This window comes from Eublepharis macularius, chromosome 4 (genome assembly GCF_028583425.1).
Source record: "Eublepharis macularius isolate TG4126 chromosome 4, MPM_Emac_v1.0, whole genome shotgun sequence".
NCBI classification, from domain to species: Eukaryota; Metazoa; Chordata; class Lepidosauria; order Squamata; family Eublepharidae; genus Eublepharis; species Eublepharis macularius.
Window position 1 is genome coordinate 48,761,537 of NC_072793.1, and position 18,674 is coordinate 48,780,210.

General features: G+C 44.8%; 2 protein-coding genes across 5 annotated transcripts in view; one reads left to right on the forward strand and one right to left on the reverse strand.

The window, feature by feature from the left end:
- The window catches only part of MAN2B1 (mannosidase alpha class 2B member 1), a 30,408-nt gene extending 26,304 nt beyond the window's left edge, over positions 1-4,104 (forward strand). For both annotated transcript variants that reach the window (XM_054978463.1, XM_054978464.1), the window contains 2 exons: positions 247-349; positions 2,995-4,104. In XM_054978463.1, the coding sequence (XP_054834438.1) occupies positions 247-349; positions 2,995-3,104 (213 nt within the window). In that variant the 3' untranslated portion in view covers positions 3,105-4,104. The remainder of the gene's footprint in view (positions 1-246; positions 350-2,994) is intronic.
- Positions 4,105-4,790: 686 nt separating this feature from the next.
- Positions 4,791-18,295, reverse strand: TRMT1 (tRNA methyltransferase 1). 3 transcript variants are annotated; one of them, XM_054978467.1, is made up of 17 exons: positions 18,225-18,295; positions 16,731-17,114; positions 13,955-14,010; positions 13,091-13,227; positions 11,858-12,045; positions 11,056-11,171; positions 9,906-10,018; positions 9,438-9,586; positions 9,113-9,196; positions 8,296-8,365; positions 8,074-8,208; positions 7,151-7,236; positions 6,932-7,040; positions 6,435-6,511; positions 5,992-6,111; positions 5,465-5,585; positions 4,791-4,971 (listed from the first exon to the last, which is right to left on the reverse strand). In XM_054978467.1, the coding sequence occupies exons 2-17, from the start codon at positions 17,084-17,086 to the stop codon at positions 4,888-4,890; spliced, it is 2,001 nt and encodes a 666-aa protein (XP_054834442.1). In that variant the 5' UTR covers positions 17,087-17,114; positions 18,225-18,295; the 3' UTR covers positions 4,791-4,887. The 3 variants fall into 3 exon arrangements, with proteins under 3 accessions (XP_054834442.1, XP_054834440.1, XP_054834441.1); XM_054978465.1 differs by having other exon boundaries at positions 18,186-18,295; XM_054978466.1 differs by lacking the exon at positions 18,225-18,295 and adding an exon at positions 17,777-17,862.
- Positions 18,296-18,674: the final 379 nt, after the last annotated feature.

Sequence of the window (18,674 nt, forward strand, 5' to 3'; positions counted from 1 at the left end):
AAAAATGTCCAAAAGCTCTCTGGTGATGGTGGGGACCAGATTGGGAAGATTGAGACTTAGCCATTGGCAGGGTAACCCCATGGCATCACTGCAATCTCTCCAAAGTAGATTTGAGAAAGATTGCAGGAAAGATGGGGGACACCTGGGAGATACACAGAAACAGCAGTGGTGAAGCAGGGGAAAAAAAACTAATTTCCCTAGCACCCAAGCCCAAACAAACAACCATTTTTCCCTTCTCCATACCAGAACATGTTCTTGTCCTTCAACATCATCACTATCCAGGAGATGAATTTGGCTGCCAACCAGAAGCGAGAGGACATGAGAAGGCTAATCTGGCAGTCAGATGCAGGTGAGTCTCCAAGCAGGACTGGGGCCACCAAACCTCTGTCCATGACAGCAGACTCCACTGGTGTGAGAAAGGTGGCCAGTGGGCCTGAATTCATCTACAGTCCCAACTATACAGAGTCTATGATCAAACTAACATTAAAAAGTCCTGCTGCTCTAAGCTATTGTAGGCCATGCATCTCTCAACTCCAGCTGGTTCTGCCCCCATAGATGAGCAATTCTTCAGTCCAGCTGAAATCGTTTGGCGGTAGCCCTACTCCAATCCTAAACTGCTCTAAGTCTCACAATGTCTACCTAAAGAACTGTGGATACAGTGGCTGTAAGGGTGCTGAGGATTCTAAGAAATTCCATCTTCTCCAAGAGCTAGTTTTTTTAAAAATCAAATAACTATCTTTAGTCTAATGGTATCAAGCTCTGGAAAAGCCATGTTTTTGCCTGCTTTCAGGAAATCAACAGGTAAGAGGCCAGGGCTGTCATTACTGGAAGTGCCCTCCATAAAACGGTGCAGGATGTAATTCTTGTTTCAAGCCTTCCCAGATGTCACACCTATAAATGAAGACGGCAGCACTGGCCAGAGCTTCTCTAGCATATTTAAGGGCACAGAGAGGTGCATACTGAAGGAGGTGAATGCTCCGGTGTTATCATTTAAGACTTTATAGGTACCCCTAGCCCTTTGAATTGGGCCTGAATGCCAACATGCAGCCAGGACACACACACACATCCTGCAAGCTAGTACATTTTTCATCAACTACGGTTTCTAAACCATCTTGAAAGATAATCCGTTTGAAACATATTTTAATAATCTGTACATGAGAACTAAACAGAAGACTGCTGAAAGTCATTTCTGGCCACTATCAACAGCTGAGAATCAAGCAGCAGTGCAGGATCTGGATGTACTCCCAGACCACCCCCTGGAGACACAGAACCGCTTCCACTCAGGCTTTAGGCTTGTTCAAATTTAGCCTCAGTTTAACATTCAGTCTATACTTACAAAGTTCCCCGAAAAACCAAGTGCCTCATTACAACCAGCCTCCAAGCTGATCAACTTACATACAGATGCTTCCAAAAAAAGGAAAGGACAAATGAAACTGGGTAAATACTCCCCAAGATGTATTTCAAAGCTGTCTTTCATTGCTACCTTGTGAAACTACTTCAGCAGGAAGCAGCAGATCTCCTCCAAGGCTGTGCCCAACCACCTCCTCACCATCTGGAGGGCCAGTGTGGTGTAAGAGTTTGAATGCTGGACTAGGATGTGGAAGGCCCAGGTTCAAATCTCCACCCTGCTGTAGAGGCTCACTGAGTGACCTTGGGCCAGTCACACCCTCTCAGGCTAAGCTACCTCATAGGTGGCTGTGAGAGTAAAACGGAGAAAAGAATGACGTGAGCTGCTTTTGGTCCTTACTCAGGAGAAAGGCGGGTATAAAGGAAAAAATCTTGAGCAAGTGGGAAGACTTGGTGGTCTCAGTATCAAATGTCTGTAAGATCTAGGGGGGAAAGTTTAAGTAGGGCAATTAAATGCGTTTGAAGTCTAGAAAACTAGTATCCTCCAGAAACCTAGAGCCATTTCACAGTGGACAGGTAATGCCTCTTCCATGTAGCAAATATTGTCCTGTCTTTTAAATAGGTGTTCCTCCTACTCAACACAAAATAATTTAGTACAAGCTGAAACCATCTGTAGAGTATCTGATATTGGCTACATAGTTTTAGCTGCGTTGTAGAAGGGTGGGACAATTCTAAATTAAATAAGCTGTAACAGGCAAGGGTTATTTTAACAGCTACTAGCCTTTAAATGGCCAGAAGCCTCGTGTATCTCATTGGTCAAATCTTAGTCAAGTAGACCCTTGATGCCACTTGCAGGAGAGGATACAAGTTAATTCTGTTTGCAAGTGTCTGCTTGTTTTCAGCTTGCTATTCTGAGACCTCTTCACTCTTTGACCACCTACCTTAGCAGCCCTAGCACTCCTCAAGAGAGCTCTACTTGTGCAGATGCCATCAGTGACCAAGATGAATCTCTTCTTTGCAGGCATACAATCTAAAGTAGGCTGTGCTCTGTTGCTCAGGAGAAACAACCAGGTGTTCTAGCATTCCTCAGGTGCCGATGGCAACAGTGTGGGTCTTTAAGCAAGATAATTACCAGGTGGTAATGAGGTCACTTTGGCACTAGAAAAGTCAACATTCACAGAATAAAACTAGAATTTTGCAAGAGTATTCCGCCCGCCCCCCCCCCAAGGCTGTGCTTGCTGCAGCTTTCCAGAAGAGGCATAATGGTGCTCAGGAGGCTGGCTTGAGCTTGCTGGCATGTCCTTAGAGGCACTGCCCCTCTCCTGAGGGTGCTAATATTACATGAGCATGTGCATAGACCCAGTCTTCCCTCATGAGTATATTATGTGAAAGCAGACCATTGGTTCTGCTAAATCAGTTCTCCAAAGGCTTCAATGTATGCGGTTCTTTCCCAGCCCGGTACCTGCCAGAACCTGTATTCTGTCCTTAAGTGATGGAGACCAATTCTAAGGGATGAGTGATTTGATTAAGAACAATGATAGGTAACCCCCCACCACAGCTAGTTAATTCTGTTTCTTCCCACTCTGTGACTTCTTGCGGAGGATCTGTTTTCCAGTATTATTAATCTTCATCTCTTCTTACCTGCAGACGTAGCAAGTCACCGGTCAGCCCGTAAGCTGGACCCAACAAGGATAGTACTACAACCCATGGAGATTCGGACCTTCCTAGCTCAGATACAGCAAGAATCCGGCATATGAAATTAATGCTTTCTGATTCCGTCCAGTTGGGAGTCAGCCATTACCTCAAGACAGTTTTTATAGGGGGCTTCTCAAGTTAGGACAAATGTTTCAGGTTCTCTAGGCCAAATATTCTCATCTCTTGTAGAGAGGGGATTCTTTGGGGCTTCTTAAAGCCTACCTTGAAGGGACACCTTCTTAATGTTTTATGATTTTGGCCCCTATTGATGAATGGAAAAAGGATCACAGCAGAATGTACTGTTTCATCTCTTCCCTAAAACCCTGCAGAGCGAGTGTATTTTTCCTGGGGGAAGCACAGTGTTCTTAAATTATGTGGGCAATTGTCTTTTTAATAAAGCATTTCATACAGCCACCTAGCACCTGACACATAAAGAGAAGATCCTCAATTTCTTTGCAAGGTCAGTACTAGATTGCAAAACAGTTGCTGCCCCACACTTTCTCTCGTTCTTCCCTTCTCTGTTATTTTTGTCATTCCTCAGGGGAGGGAAAGATGATGACTAGGCTTTGTTAGTATGTAAAATTTCTCATCTTTGCTGAGGACCCAGCACGGTGAAGGGGCTAGCGTGTCGAGTAGGCCCTAAGAGACTCAGATTCAAATCTCCACTTCGCTATGGAAGCTTACTGGGTGACCTTGGGCCAGGCACAGCACCTCAGCCTAACCCTACCTCACAGGGCAGTTGTAAGGAATAATGGGAAGAGAACTACGTAAGCTGCTTTTGGTCCTCACTAGGGAAGAAAGGTGGGATATAAATGAGTGTTTATTTAAAATAAGGCTTTCAAGACCCAGAGGTGGACTTCAGGCATCCTCAATGCTGCTTTGCTTTATCAGGGGTCGTTAAGGGCCCAAGTCAGGCATCTGTGAGCTAAGGCAAGGATTTGGGATACAAGAGGGACAAGGAAGAGCTTGCATTCCACTCATGAGTACTTCAAGATTAAATTGCAAAAAAAAAAGTCATATATACAAAGAAGGTGGTGGTGTGGCTACATTTCTCTTTCATATCTCGTGGGATATTATTTACACAAGTAAAAGTTTTGTTTTTTTAAGGGAAGGGATTAGTGCTTTTGGCATGCAGAGCTAGCATGTTGACTCAGTCACTGCCCTGACCTGTAATACAAGTGCACTCAAGGAATGAGTCTGAAACACAAGCACCATCAACACGCTATGCATTTTGCCACAGAAACCCATAAACTGTTCCCTCTTAGACTTCTTCAGGAGCCCAAAGTTCTTTTCTATCTGCCCCCACCAAGGAAGGGGGAACCAAAGAAGCCCTAAGCCAAGCAGCATTCAGTTTGGAAAGTGACACATTAACCAGCATCCATCTGGAGCTTATATTCTCGGAAGAGACAATGAGGGGCAAAGGAGAGAATATTGGGATCATTTTCAGGAATCCCATGGAACTAAATAAGATCTCATGGTAATAATGGCCTTTAATAATCTACTAAATTACCAAACGTTAGTTTGTAGACAAAGACAAGGCCAACAGTTTCCTGGTGAAGTGATACATTAGGAGGACCTTAAAATACCTACTACAGGAAAGCTGAGAGTTGCTGGGTTGGGGGCGGGGCTCTCTTTCCCCTGCAGCATTTGAAAAAACATGGCTGTCAATCAGGCACCAACGCTGGATGGTTAAATCCAACAGCATGCAACTTGTACGTGTGAGGTTTTGGATAATGAATAACCAAGCATCAGAGAGAAATGTCACCATTCATTTAATGGCAGGCATTTTTAAAATAAAAAATGTTTTTTTAAAAAAAAGACCAGAGGCAGTTCAGAGCTGTTTCATCACAGTGCTGTTGGGGAGCTTTGTTCACTCTCTTTTTCTGTCTCATGGGAGTAACAGCAGTCGTCCCCTAGTGAACAGTTGCCCTGGGAGAGAAATGGCATCCATTGTCACATCATAACAACCAATATGTTGAAGTCCTTGCATTCAAACAACACAAACTCTTGGCTCCAGGACAGAAAGCAAATTGACCTGAGCAGTCTGTGGTTGATTTGAATACCAAATATAGCACCCTATTACTAGACTTAATAGAAACATCAGAAGTCAGCAAGGGACTAGTCACATCCCACTTGTAGTCCATTACAAGTTTATAACAACAAAGGAAACATTTGAAAATTAAAACTTCGTGGGTTTAGCAGCACAAATTGAAGATCTGCGTATTTCATATGCTTAGACATAATCACATGAGGACAAGGCCCAGTTCTGACAAATGCCATGGGACCTCTCTCTGTCAACTCTACACATGCATACTCATTGGTAAAGTAGGCTGCCTGCTTTCTTTCCAGGCCTGCCTGCGATTTTTCCCATTTCCACCTATCCATCTCCTCAGACCAGAGCACAGCAGCTTTGGCTACTCACCTCCCGGAACCTTTTGCAGGGAAAGTTCTTCAGGTAGCTCCTGTCACTCTCTTCTGCACAGCCCTTCCTCTTGTTCTGGTGCATCCTCCTCTTTTCCTGCAAGGAGGAAAAGATCCCACCCCTGCCCAGCAGACCTGTCAGGCCAGAGCCAGGAAATCTGCTGCTCGGTCCTGGTGGCCCTTGTCAAAAGTGGTCACCATACAAAATCACAGCGCCCACATTCCAGCAAGGACACAAACCACAGGCACAGATGTGAACAATGCCTATCAGCGTTCAAAGGAGGAAGGAAAGGCCAGTTTTCCTCCCCTTCCCCCAAATCACAACTACCTGAGACACACAGCAGACAGCAAACTGGGCCCAAAACCAGAGCAAGTAGTGGGAGACTTCCCAAAGTAGATGATCCATAGGAAAGAAATGGAGTCCTGACTTCCTTCTAACCTCCTGGACTTTCATTTCTCATTCTGGAGTAGTGAAAAGATGCCAGGGATTCTTGTTCCTAGCATTGTCTTATTCCCTGTCATGCTTACCCAGCTTTGGCTCTTGCTTTTGGCCCCCAGTGGGGCTCTGGATTCAGCTGGAATCGTCTGAGGCCTTGCTTTCTTGAGCTGGGATTAGCATCTGCCCGGACCGTGAAGGATGCCTGCAGCCTGTGGAGTTGAGAGAGAGAGAGTCAGCCTAGATGGACAAGTCAAAAATTCTCCAAGGAATCCAAACTCCAAAGGGCTCAATTAGTGGGTCCTACTTTTTAGCAAGAGGGATAGCTTCTTAGTGAAAATGGAGCAGATTCTATGTGAGTTGAGTACACCCACATCCCACAACCAGTTTTGATATCTTGACATTCCAGCTCTGCTTTTCATCAAGAACCTCCCCAAAAGATTTGTGCTCTTCTGAACTTGTTTCCTGTCCTTCAGCCCTTTCCCTTGGCTTGAGACTACCATCTGCCCAGCCCTCTGCCAGCCCCAGTACCTACTTGGGTTCCACAGAGAGGATGCAGGCAGCTGGACACCTCTCTGAAAGGCGCTCTCTCTTCACAGGGTTGAGTTTTTCCTATAGTTTAGGGAGCAGAAGTAGGAATAAATCTGAACTTCTTAACCAAAATATGGGTAGGACCATTAATGAGCATCAACCAAGAGTGGCTGGGAATAGGCCCTCTAGGATCAGACCCAAAGAGTAAGATGTGTATGCAGAGAATGCAATCTCATGTAGGCAGCACCTGTCAAAAAACTAGAACCAGCATCAATGCAATCAAATAAGAGCCATGATGTAGGCTTGCATGTCTCAAACTGTACTTTCAGTCTTCACAGTCAAAAACACTTGTTACAGAACAAGTTTTTTTTTAAAGATAGTTGTACTTGTGCCACACGTTGCCGTGAGCAAGTAGTTTGAAAACTGCACCACCTCCACAATTGTTCTGGACATGTATGTATTAAGGAACAATAAATAATGCTGAGGAAAAACTTTGCTCACCCAACAGCGCATGATGTCCCAAAGCACAGATGATGGTGCGTCTGTCTTGATGGCATTTTTGCAGGCATGGGAGAGAGACACCCGGTAACCAGCATGGAGGAGAGCTGACCTGGAATGGAAATCCAGAGAGGATTTGCTCCACCTGGTACATGCCATAGCAAAAGGGTTGAATCAGTGCTAGATTTCACTTAACAGAGGAGCCGGGCAGGCCTTATTTACCTGAACTGCAGCAAGGAAGGGCTGTTGCAGTGGATGATTTTGCTGAGATTATCAAGGGTGTAATAAAGAGGGACGTCACTGAGTTCCTATCACACAGAAGAAACAGATTCTAGTTAATGGGTAACAAGGGTGGTGCAGTGGGGGCTATAAGTAGAATTGATGAGTTTGGTTAGAGAAGTTCTGAAAGAGATATCGGTCAAGATCCAATTAAACAATAGTTTTGAAATGTTCTTTCTTGATGGAGTCCTTTCCGCATCAGCATGTTTGCCATGATGCAGAAGAGGCAGGGGCACGCTTTATGGTGGGCACTCAACCTAGGTCACGGGCCACATCTGTTGGCTCATGCTTTTGTGGGAACGCCTTGGGCACAACCAACGTTGTTCTGTTGCTGTGCATCGCATTAAAGATTAGTAATGGTGGGCAAGCAAATATTTTTAGTGAAGCTTGTCCAGTGTTACTGATCTTTTCATTGCATCGCCTGAAACATTGCTGAGGAATCTGAGGGTTCCCCAGAACCCAGTTTGAAAATCATTGCTATAGAAGATATTAGCTGGAGCTTAGTACAAACACACACACACCATGTAAGCATTTGTACACTGAATAAAGAGCCACACAGAAGCACACCTGCTCATCAGTTCTGCCACTCACGATGTGACAGCAGCTATGTCGTTTGTGCTGTTCAACGGCCTATGGTATTACATCTAAACAGAATACATCAGAGTGAGTGGATTCTGAACAAGTAGAGAGAAAGGCCTTGACCCAGACAACACAAATGAGAAAAGGCCATTTTTGTAATCAGTTTCTTAGGGTTGGCAGAGTTTGCTACTTTCCCCCTCTTGGCAAGAAGTTGCTTCTATTGGGCCGGCGACTGATCCTGCTTGGCAAGAGCCATTTGTCTTCTGCATAGTCACAGTCCCTCTCACCTCCGTCGCCATGCTCAGGATGCCCTGAATCCGCTGGCTAGTTTGGAAGCGCCTCGGATTGCTCCCAACTGCTGACAAGACTTGCTGGACAAACTCTGCATCATGGAGCGGCTCTGCCCACATGGGGCCACCTAGCTGTAGAAGGGAAGAGAGATTCAAGAGGCAGTCTGGCATCTGCTAGCTAGGAGAATGATACGAGGTCCCGAAACAGAGCTGCCTCACCTGGTGACGCTGGTGGCAGTGTTCACAGGATGGTCCCACAGGGGGGCCGGAGGCAGGCTTGTAGTTGATACTGTTGGGTTGAATACGACAAAAGCAGCATTTAGAGTAGAAGCAGGCTGGACTAGAGGATGAAATACAGCACCTTCTTGAGATACAGTGGCTAACTTTTGCTGCTCTGAGATCCGCTTCTGGTTTGGTTACATATATCCTCAGTTTACAATCCCTTGGATGAAAGCCATCATTCTGTGGCCTAAATCCTCAACTGATGTGGCAGAGAACTGGGTGATGTTTGCACTAAGGAGAACAGCCAGCATTTCATTATGCTGGTGGCCCATGAAGCCATAATGACAGGTGGAGAGCAGTTGCAGAAGCCAATGCACGGAGCCTTCAGTTGAGTTTCCAGCTTAAGGGACACACACCCCTTCTTTCCTGGCAGAAATAACACTCCCTCCCCTTCACTTTCTGGATCTTGGGAACCTCAGACACATGACTGCACCAAAGCCATTTTCAGCCAAAAGGGTCAAAATCATGGGCAGAAGTAGTAGCAGGTTGTTTCAAAAAATAAAGGTTAAAGAAAACCTTTAAAGGGCAAAAAAAACAACACAACGTTGGCCATGAGGGGAGGTAGCTTTGACTCGCTTTCCATTCAGAATGCTTCAATCAAAGGCCCAACCAGGAAATAAATTTCCTGTCTCCGGTCAACGCAACAACATCTGGTAATACAGTTGTACCTAGAACCTCTCCATCCAACTGGTTAAAAAGCAGGAAGGAGGGAATTGCTGCTACAATGTTTCACTGAAGTCCCCAGCTTTCTTACTTGTTTCCATTGTTAGCCACTTTGCCAAGTCTTTGAACATGAAATGAGCCACAGCCCACACAATTATAAACAAAGGCCTGTTTGCTGCCGAAAGAAAAAGAGAGAGAGAGGGTTACCACCATACAGCAACTTTGGATACAAAAAAAGGGAGGGAAGACCCAGAAGTCAGCCTTGAGATGTGCTGGTTGTAGAGGATGAGCTCCTTGTTATCCCAACCCACTGGGAGCACTTCTGGAGAGAGACATCAGCGATCCAGGGATTTCCCATCGTGAAAGCCCAGCAGGAACCATAACAGAGCACCAATGCATAGTCTGGACAACCTCACCTGGCACTAGCTTTGACCTTGGCCTGCCCAGAAAAAACCCTGACAAAGACACGGATGTAGAAATCAACACTGACGGACAAGAGCGGGACAATGTAGCGCTGGTAGCAGTTGGCACGCAGATCAAGACTGTGCAGGATAATCCGCAGAGCCTGAAGGAGGAAAGAATCTGCAATGAGAGCCATTTTTTTTTTTGCTTTGGGCAGTAACATTATGTATGTTGTTCATGTAGTGTGTAGTTTCATTCAAAAGATGGACCACAGGCTTGTAGAGGTCCATTCTTGCCTTAATATAGCAGGGCAGAGCCATGCAGGGAGAAAGGAAGAGATTGGAGCCACAGCCTAAGTTATGATGGGGACAGGGCAAGGAGCTGCTGGTTATTAGCATCTACAGAACAGTCAGTTTAGTATTTGTTGCCTCTTCAGGGACAGGGAGAGATAGTGGCCTTGCACAGCACCGCACTCCACTCACCATCTCATGGCAGAACTTGGCCTTGAGAGACATGGCCCCGTATTTGCTATAGCAAGTCTCCCCAGAGTTCCCAGCCATGACAGCCATGTCGGTACATGTGACACACAGCAGGCCTGCAACAGAATCCCCAATGCAGAAGTTAGTCACAGAAGACACAAGCCAGCTTTCTCTCCTCCGCCACTGCTGCCACACCACTTGTGCCTAGAGAGACATCAAGCAACGCCACAGGGTTATGGAGCCAAGGAACACAGTGCTAAGGGCCGGGGATGCCTGCTTTGCCATAGAGGACCACATCCATGCAATGGCTGGCTTCAGCTCCCATAAGTGTAAAGGGAAAGAGAATTCCCCTCTGTCCTATCAAAGAAGAAATATGCTAAAGTTGAAGGACAATGAGGAGCATACATAGATTTGACAACCACCTCCCAAGAGCCTACCCATCCTCGGAGAGCTTTGGGAATAAGAACCATATCATTCACCAAAGCAAGTCTGTGGCAAAGCTAAAAGACAGACTCCCAGTAGTTTGGCCTTCCTGTGCCCTCTTTCCCCAATCCCTGTCTGAGGTCCTGATAGTGCCGGAACACTGAGAAGGCATAACAGTGCTCCCTTCCTTTAAGCATTAAGGCAAGACTAGAGTCTCCATTTTGTATGATTTTTTTCACTTCCAGATTTTGCTTTAACAACCACAGAAATCTGCTTCTTCTGTCCGGCCAAAAAAGCACACAAGTATGTGTCACTTAAGCATTCTTGTAGAGGAAGCAAAACTGCACGGCAATGGTTTAGCTCAGGAGATGCCTGGTTGTGGAAAAGGCCTTTCCTACACTGGTGGTCTTATTGTCTTAAACACAGAGGTTGCCATGTATTGTTTCTGCCCCCTACAATTCCAGCCCAGCGTCATTTTTTGCCTTACTAGGAATCTTTGCTGTTAGATTTATATGTTATCATGTAATCTGCTTACTGATTGACTAAAAAGGATTTTTAAAATCATACTTGCAATCTTCCCCTTGGGTTCCAGTGAGAAAGGGAGACTAGAAAGGAAAACCGCAGCAGCCCAAATCGAAGTTGGAAACCCCAGATCCACAATCCCTGTAGAGCCTCAGTTATCACAGCACTCTTTAGCAAAGCTTAGAGCAGCACAGAGCTTCTTCCTCACCTCCTTCACTCACAGCCTGCACTGCAGCATCGAGAAACATAGAAGGGCTTCCATATGGATCCAGATCAATGACATCAAAGAGGTCTTTGGCTGCCTTGTGCTGGTGCATCAGCATCCTGCGTGAAGGAGAGAGGCAGGCTAGAAGCATCATGCTTTGTGAGGAGGGAGAGGGGGACCAACAGTAGCCTAGTACTCACTGATGGCAAACCTATATCTGGGCTGTAGCATTTAAAACTTTGGTGAGGGCCTTAGTCTTCTCGCTGACATGTATATTTATTTATTCGTTCTTACGCAAAGGGATTGCTTTGCACAGATGAGCATTCACTTATGTCAGCTCCAACTTGCACTCCTAAACGGTACAGCTCAGACACAGATGCACCACCTCAGTAAGAACTGGGAGAGTGAAACACAAAGATCTTTTCTCTGCTAGCATCTCAGGCACAAAGACTTTTCCCCTACTGAAACGCCATTTGAGGGCAGGAAGAGGGGGAAGTTTTCCTAATTTGGGGAGATAGCATGGTGTCACAGAGCCAACTGCATAGGAACAGAAGGAGAAGAATCAGAGGCATCAGTTGGGCCCAATTTCTCTAGCTCCTTGCTTTTATTTCTTAGCAGCATAAAGCTCAAGCTGGCTACAAAAAATTGAAGAACCGGGACAGAAGGCAGGCCTCTTCTGTTCAATTAGTCCATCGATACTGCACTGTCCTCAAACTGGGAAAACAGATACACCTGAACATAGAAGTGAATTGGCACTCTTGTCCTGGGAAATCCCTAAAGCCCTCAAAAGAAGACTTCTATTTACCGGGCATCTGACAGGCTGGCAGTCACCAGGTGCCCCATGTCATTCAGCTGAATGTTCTGGGTTATGAGTTCAACAGCCTTTGAAGAGAAGTCATTTGCCACCACACTGCGAAGGCCTGGCACCTCCTTGGCAAACCGGATGGAACGTAGTCCCGATGCAGCCAAGGCCTCCAGAACTCGGAGTCCATCCTACAAAGGGGCAGAGGAAATGGAGGAAACCCTTGAGCAGGTGAGCTCTGTGGATATTCTGCTAAAATAACACAATGGTAGAGCTGGAACGGTCCGTGAAGTGGGCCCTTGCCCAGCCCTCATAAGGCTAAGACTCAACATTAAGGCATCCCCCAGGATGCTCCAGCATGACGAAGCAATCATTGCAGGCTCAAGACCAGTTCACATGTTGAAGTCATTGCTGGATGATTTCTGCCAAATAGCTTCCCAGGTTGCCTGGGTCTCACAAATGCTTCCGCACGCATCCAGCTCAGCAGCAGCTGTTCTTCAGCGCTCAGAATCTTTTCTTGAAAACGTGGCCTAAAGCTTAGGCTCAAGCGTTTTGAAGTAAAGCAGACGTTATAAGTAAGAACAAGTTTAGGCAGTGGGATATTTCACCTGCTTCTCTGTTTCAAATATTGCAAGAATTCCAAACCTGCAGCACATAACGAAGAATGTTATTGATGGTTGTTGTGGGTTTTCCGGGCTGTATTGCCGTGGTCTTGGCATTGTAGTTCCTGACGTTTCGCCAGCAGCTGTGGCTGGCATCTTCAGAGGTGTAGCACCAAAAGACAGAGATCTCTCAGTGTCACAGTGACTCTGTGACACAGTCACAGAGATCTCTCAGTGACTGTGACACTGAGAGATCTCTGTCTTTTGGTGCTACACCTCTGAAGATGCCAGCCACAGCTGCTGGCGAAACGTCAGGAACTACAATGCCAAGACCACGGCAATACAGCCCGGAAAACCCACAACAACCATCGTTCTCCGGCCGTGAAAGCCTTCGACAATACATCGAAGAATGTTATTATTTGTAATATGTTATCATCCTTCATGGCATTTGAGCAAAAGAAGACAGGTCACTTCTTCAAAGGGGGCACAACAAAAACAGGAAAAAAGATGGGAGGGCTTGGTTAGCAAGAGAATACATTTAAAATAATAAAATCAGCAAAATGACAAGATCATCTGTCACCCTATGGAGCCATACAGAGCACCATCAAACACGATACAGAGAAACCACCAGCACCTGGCACACTTCTCCAACTGTGACAACTTTGGGCTGCTCCTTATCCCCAGTAGGCAGCAGTTCCAACTCATCCTCTTTTTCCCCCTTTGAAAGATCCACAACCACTTTAGACACATTCTCCTCCCCAGGAACTGCAACTGGAAAAGAAAGAGCAACAATGAAGATTGAAATGGCGCTGTGGCCTGGGATCTTGCTTGAACTATATATAACTTCAATACCCAATTCATAAATTATTTTTGCAAATATAATATGCTACGTTATTCAACCTCATGCTGACAAAGACTACTTTAAAAAGCCGGCCTATCTGCTTTCCTTGTAGAGATAATGGCCCCTTCTACCTCCATACTTTAATTCAGCTGCTGGTGCAGTCACTTCCCAACAGTGTTAGCAAGTGTATTGCAACAGCTCCACCTGATGTCTATTAGGCTTGCATCTGATCTTTCAGCATCGGCTGCAAAAGCGGGTTGCATTTACTCATTGTACTTTATAGTACAAAGAAGGATCCTGACTAGCACTACATACAAGAACCAGCAGACATTCCCTACTGCAATTCCCCCTGCCCCCACTCACACTTACAAGTATGGATCTTGAGGCAGCTCAAGTATTCAACAAGGTCTCTGGATCTGGGCTGGTTCATGTCAAACAGCCATTAATATGGCACATGCCTGCCAGAACAGGTGCACAGCACAGAGCTGCTCCTAGCAAATGCAACATTCTCAGCCCAAATGCAACAGATCATGTAACACAAGAGCAGGGGAGAAAGGAGCCAGCAGCCCCTCTTGGTGAGCAGCAGCAGTCATTGCACCTCTTAGCAATCACTGGCTTTCCTTTCCAGGGAATAATGAGGAAAACAGCACCACTTACTCTGAATCCCTTTGGCTGAAAGCTGCAGACGAGCAAATTCTGTAATGACTGCGCACCTGCCAGTAGAGGGAAAAGAAGAGAGTTCTCTGCATTATAATACTCCATGAGTGCAATTTTGTTACCTTGCAGTGGGAATAGACAAAATCACTAAACACACTGGATGCCTTCCAAGAGGGCTAGTCTCCAGAATGAAACATCCAGTACTTTGTGTGAGTACTTTATGCCATGTTAAGTGGCTCCCGCTTTATGGAATAGTCTGTCTGAAGAGGCCAGGAAGGCTCCCACATTTCTATCATTCTGTACAATATTGGAAACGGAAACGTTTAGGAGGGCATTTTTAAAGGAAAGAGAATTATAGTTTATTATTGTTATATGAATTTCTTGTTTTACTGCATTGTTTTCTGATTGCTGTAATCCAATTTCCCCATGTATTACATACACTGTTTTATTGCGTTGGTTTCTAAATTTGTATTTCCATTTATTACCTAGTTAATTATGTCTTATACTGATCCTATTACATTGCTAAATTTCTTGCTGAGTCTCAGCAAGAAAGGAAGATTATAAATGAAATAAATTAATTAAAAAATACCGTATGCATTTCTGGCCTCTGTAAAGGCTCTCTAGACGTGTATCCAAAATGAACAAATAGTACGGAAATAAACTGTAGAATTACCAGTTCATATATAAACAGTGCAATTCTAAGCGGTGTTACTCCAGGCTCAGTCCATTTCAAGGTCCACCTACTCCAGCGCTCTTTGCAACAATCCTAGCAACTATCAGGCACTATGTGGTCAACCAGAAATTGGCTATAGGTCTGCTAGTAGACTACAGTTTACCTATTACTGCTTAAGTAGTGGGTCAGTGACTTTTTCTGGGGCACACAGCATGAAACTCAATCTATCAGGTACTCAAAAGCTGACTACCCAGGTGATTTGTTTCTCCAAAGAATCTCCTTCTCCAGAAAACCAAAACACTTTATAATCTGTTAAAAGAAAATCAAGAAATCCAGATTAGTTGCTTTATTCTCCATTATTCTCTCATGCCTATTTCTGCATTAGAACTGAGCACCACAGCTGCCCATTTAGAAAAGGATCAAATCAACTCCCAACATAAACCTTTCTCTTAGGAACAGCTCCTAGAAGTAGGGGAGTAGTACCTAACAGTTATCAAACAAGCAATATTATTACTGATTTTGGGTAACAGTTTGTTTATGCCACTGTTTGTTCAGGAGACTCACTGCCTAACTTCAGGAAAGCTGCCCTACATCCACTTTCATACCTCCCCAGTGAATTGTTGTTTTCAAGGCTTTTATAGGTTACCTACACTGGACACATGCAACAAGCTATTCACATAGAAACCTAAATAGCAAATGAGCATCTACTTCTCTTCCTACATACTTCTGGATTGTTCAGGCTTATACTACCAATCTGCAGAATGTCAGGGCTAACAAACACAAGGAAAATATTTCATGTACTTCAGCTTTCAGGGCTCACTGAAGCATCTTTATTTGTAAATATTAGTATTAGTAAATATCAGTGTCCATGTACAGGAAAGTAAGGGGCTCAGCAGGGTTGCTGAAGGCTTCTACTCATACCAGAGGTTCCCTACCCTTGCAGAAAAAATAGTGGAGTCAGAATGACACACACACCCCACCTTCCCCCAAGACTTGTATGTGCACTTCCCATATGTGTGTGTGTTATGTGCCAAGTCGCTTCCGACTTATGGTGACCCTATTGGTGAAAGACCTTCAAACTGTCTTATCATTAACAGCCTTGCTCAGATCTTACAAACTGGAGGACACAGCTTTCCTCATACTAGTGGGGAAATAACCTCCACATATTTTCCCTAGATTCAACAAACAGGTGGGTAAATTGTATTAGTCAAAGGGAAGCAAACACAGCCCATTTTCTTTCAGCGAACAGGAGAAGCTTTGGGATGGGAAGATATTTCCACACCCTGAAAGTTACTGGGATATGATACAAGCCTCCTTAGGACCTCTTGCTCACCAGGTCCCCAAAGCTCTTGCTCTCTAGTACTCTTTTGGGCAGCAGACATGGGCTGCTGTCTCACTATCAAAAGTACCCAGGGAGAGGGGGAATTGAGCACCAAGGATATGTAGCATCTGCCCTATTCCTGCCCCCCCCCCGTCCTTTTTTTGGTAATGGGGAACACTCTGCCAACCTCCACAGCCAAAAGGAAACTGGGCCTTAAGAATGCACATACTCTGACATGTGTCCTTGGACCATTCTCCCACTCCCTGCACAATTCTTTTGACCAGCCATGAAGGGTTCAAGGACAAAGCACAGGCCTTTTTAGGGGCCTCTCACATCCAGATACACCTGGAGCTACCAAGGGACAGGATTCCTTTCATTAGCAAATGTGAGATGCTCAAAAGATCTCAAGTGGAGGGGGAAATAAGTGCCTTTCAGCATACACTGGCAGACCGCAAATTCTTTCCCTTTCACCTGTGACCTTTTCAGTGATGAAGGCAGGTTCATCCCACTTTCAATACTGGAAGAGGGAATTAAACACCCCACCCCAACTAGCAGCAGGGACTTACCATGCATGAAAGGTTCACATATACCACTTACAAAGCTAATCCAAGGCTAAATTGTAATTCAGCAACTCCAAGTCACAAGCCCAATTCCTCATGTTCTTTATCAGAGGGGCAATCTGTTCCTTGACACATAGGTAGATTCCAACAGTTATCTTCTGCAAAGTTTTATAGAAAACTATCTTTGCAGTCTCCCTCCACCCCCACCCCATTCCGACTTACGTCAGGTCTCTGTTAAACTCCTGGACAGGGTTGTAGAAAACTTCATTGGCATTTGGAAAAATTATTTTTGCCTTTCCTTCTGTGATTAGAGTCTCACCATTTTTTACAGGCTCACCACCACTGCTAGAGTCCACTGCAGGTGGCTGAGGAATATTTTGCTCCAGTTCAGTACTGTCTGTTTCCATGTCTTGTGCCCGGTCACCATCCATGTCTTTAGTAAAAGAAAGAGTTCTGACCTGGAGATCAGCAAAAGGCAGGAAGCTCCAGGTTTTCCGAAGCAGACAAGCTGTTGCACTTCTATGTGGCAATGAGGTGCTTCTCACAAACCAAAGCCATAAGAGAGATTTGCCTGTCATCAGAGAACATTTCTCATGGAACCATTTTCTGAAAATATAAGAAAAGCTATTTCTATTGTGTGCATTTTGCATTTCCAGGCACTTCTTTGTCAACACTTCATTTCTGTGTACAAGTAAAGGACAGGACATCATACACTAGCTTATTGACAGTTAACAACTTATGAAGATGTACAGAAAACCATGGAAAACATTCTTAAAACTATAGCAAAATTCTTTAATTTTATCTGCAAATAACAAGTGGTCCTTTATTTTTATAAAACAGTCCAACAGTCATATATTCAGTTGCACTTTTGTTGATGACTTCACTATTTCCTACAAATTATTTTCTAGGTGGTAAGGAAATAATTACTACTGTAGTACTTACTAATGGATTCACATTTAATAATAACTACTACTACTGCACTTTTGTACCACACTTCTAGACAAATTAGTGCCCCACTCAGAGCAGTGGAACAAGGTCAGTGGTTATCATTATCCTCCCAGTACAGCTTGGGCTGAAAGGAGTGGCTTACTCAAAGGCCACCTACTGAGCTCATGACAGTAGTGGGATTCAAACCAGCAGAGTGCTGATTTAAAGGCCAACCACTTGACCACTATGCTACCAGAACATAGTAAAAGACAGCTTCCTATCTCTCTGGTGTGGTTTGTCCAGCAAAGGGCCATCTTAAAGAGACAAGCAAGTGGACTTACCTAGGAGCAAGAAGAAGTTTGTAAATTGGAGACAATTAACCTGGAGGTAACTTCTATTGTGCTGAGTAATCCTGGCTATGGGATTGCATGCCTGATGAAAAGTGCGAAAGAACTGGGGGTGAGGGGGGGGTCACATGTATAGAGACACAGAGATACCACAGTTTCAGGTGGGTAGTCGTGCTGATCTGCAGTAGAAGAGCAAGATTTCCAGGAAATCTAGTTGATCTTTAAGGTGCTACTAGACCCGAATCTTACAGAAATAGCGTAGTGGCAATTGTATGGTTATAACGATATCTTTTATTCACATACCACCAGCAGAGAACTCGGGAACTGAATTTTGAAGCACCACTCCACAGGAGCTACGCGAAAAAACATACAGCTTAAATCCTCCAGGCTAGCTATAACTCACCCGCTTAATCCCAGTGTTCTGTTCCCAAAGATTTCCTACCCAGAAGTGGCGCAAATGACAGCGCGGACTGCCACACTTCTCAGGACACCTTATATCGACAGCGCCATATTGAAAGTGGCTTGGGAATAATCAGGTGACTCCTTTGCAGCCAATAGGATCAGCAAAAGATGTGACGCCTATAGAGTTAAAAAAAGAACTCCCGGACGCAAGTGAAAAATCGGGGCTTCTTTGAACTTACCTACTAAGGAGCCCTTGTCGTCCATTTCAACGAGTCTCCGGAATGCGGATAACTATGTTGACTATGCTGCAAATATCTTTCATCCCACGAAACGGCTACAGTTAATGGGGATGAGCACTATTATCATCATTATTATGATATTACAATCTGCTAGATATTTTAGTTGGAATTTTTTGCTCCTTCACCGACTTGATTTTGTCCAAGCATCTAGGAGGCAGTGAAGTATCGCCTTAATATGCGGCATGTTCCAA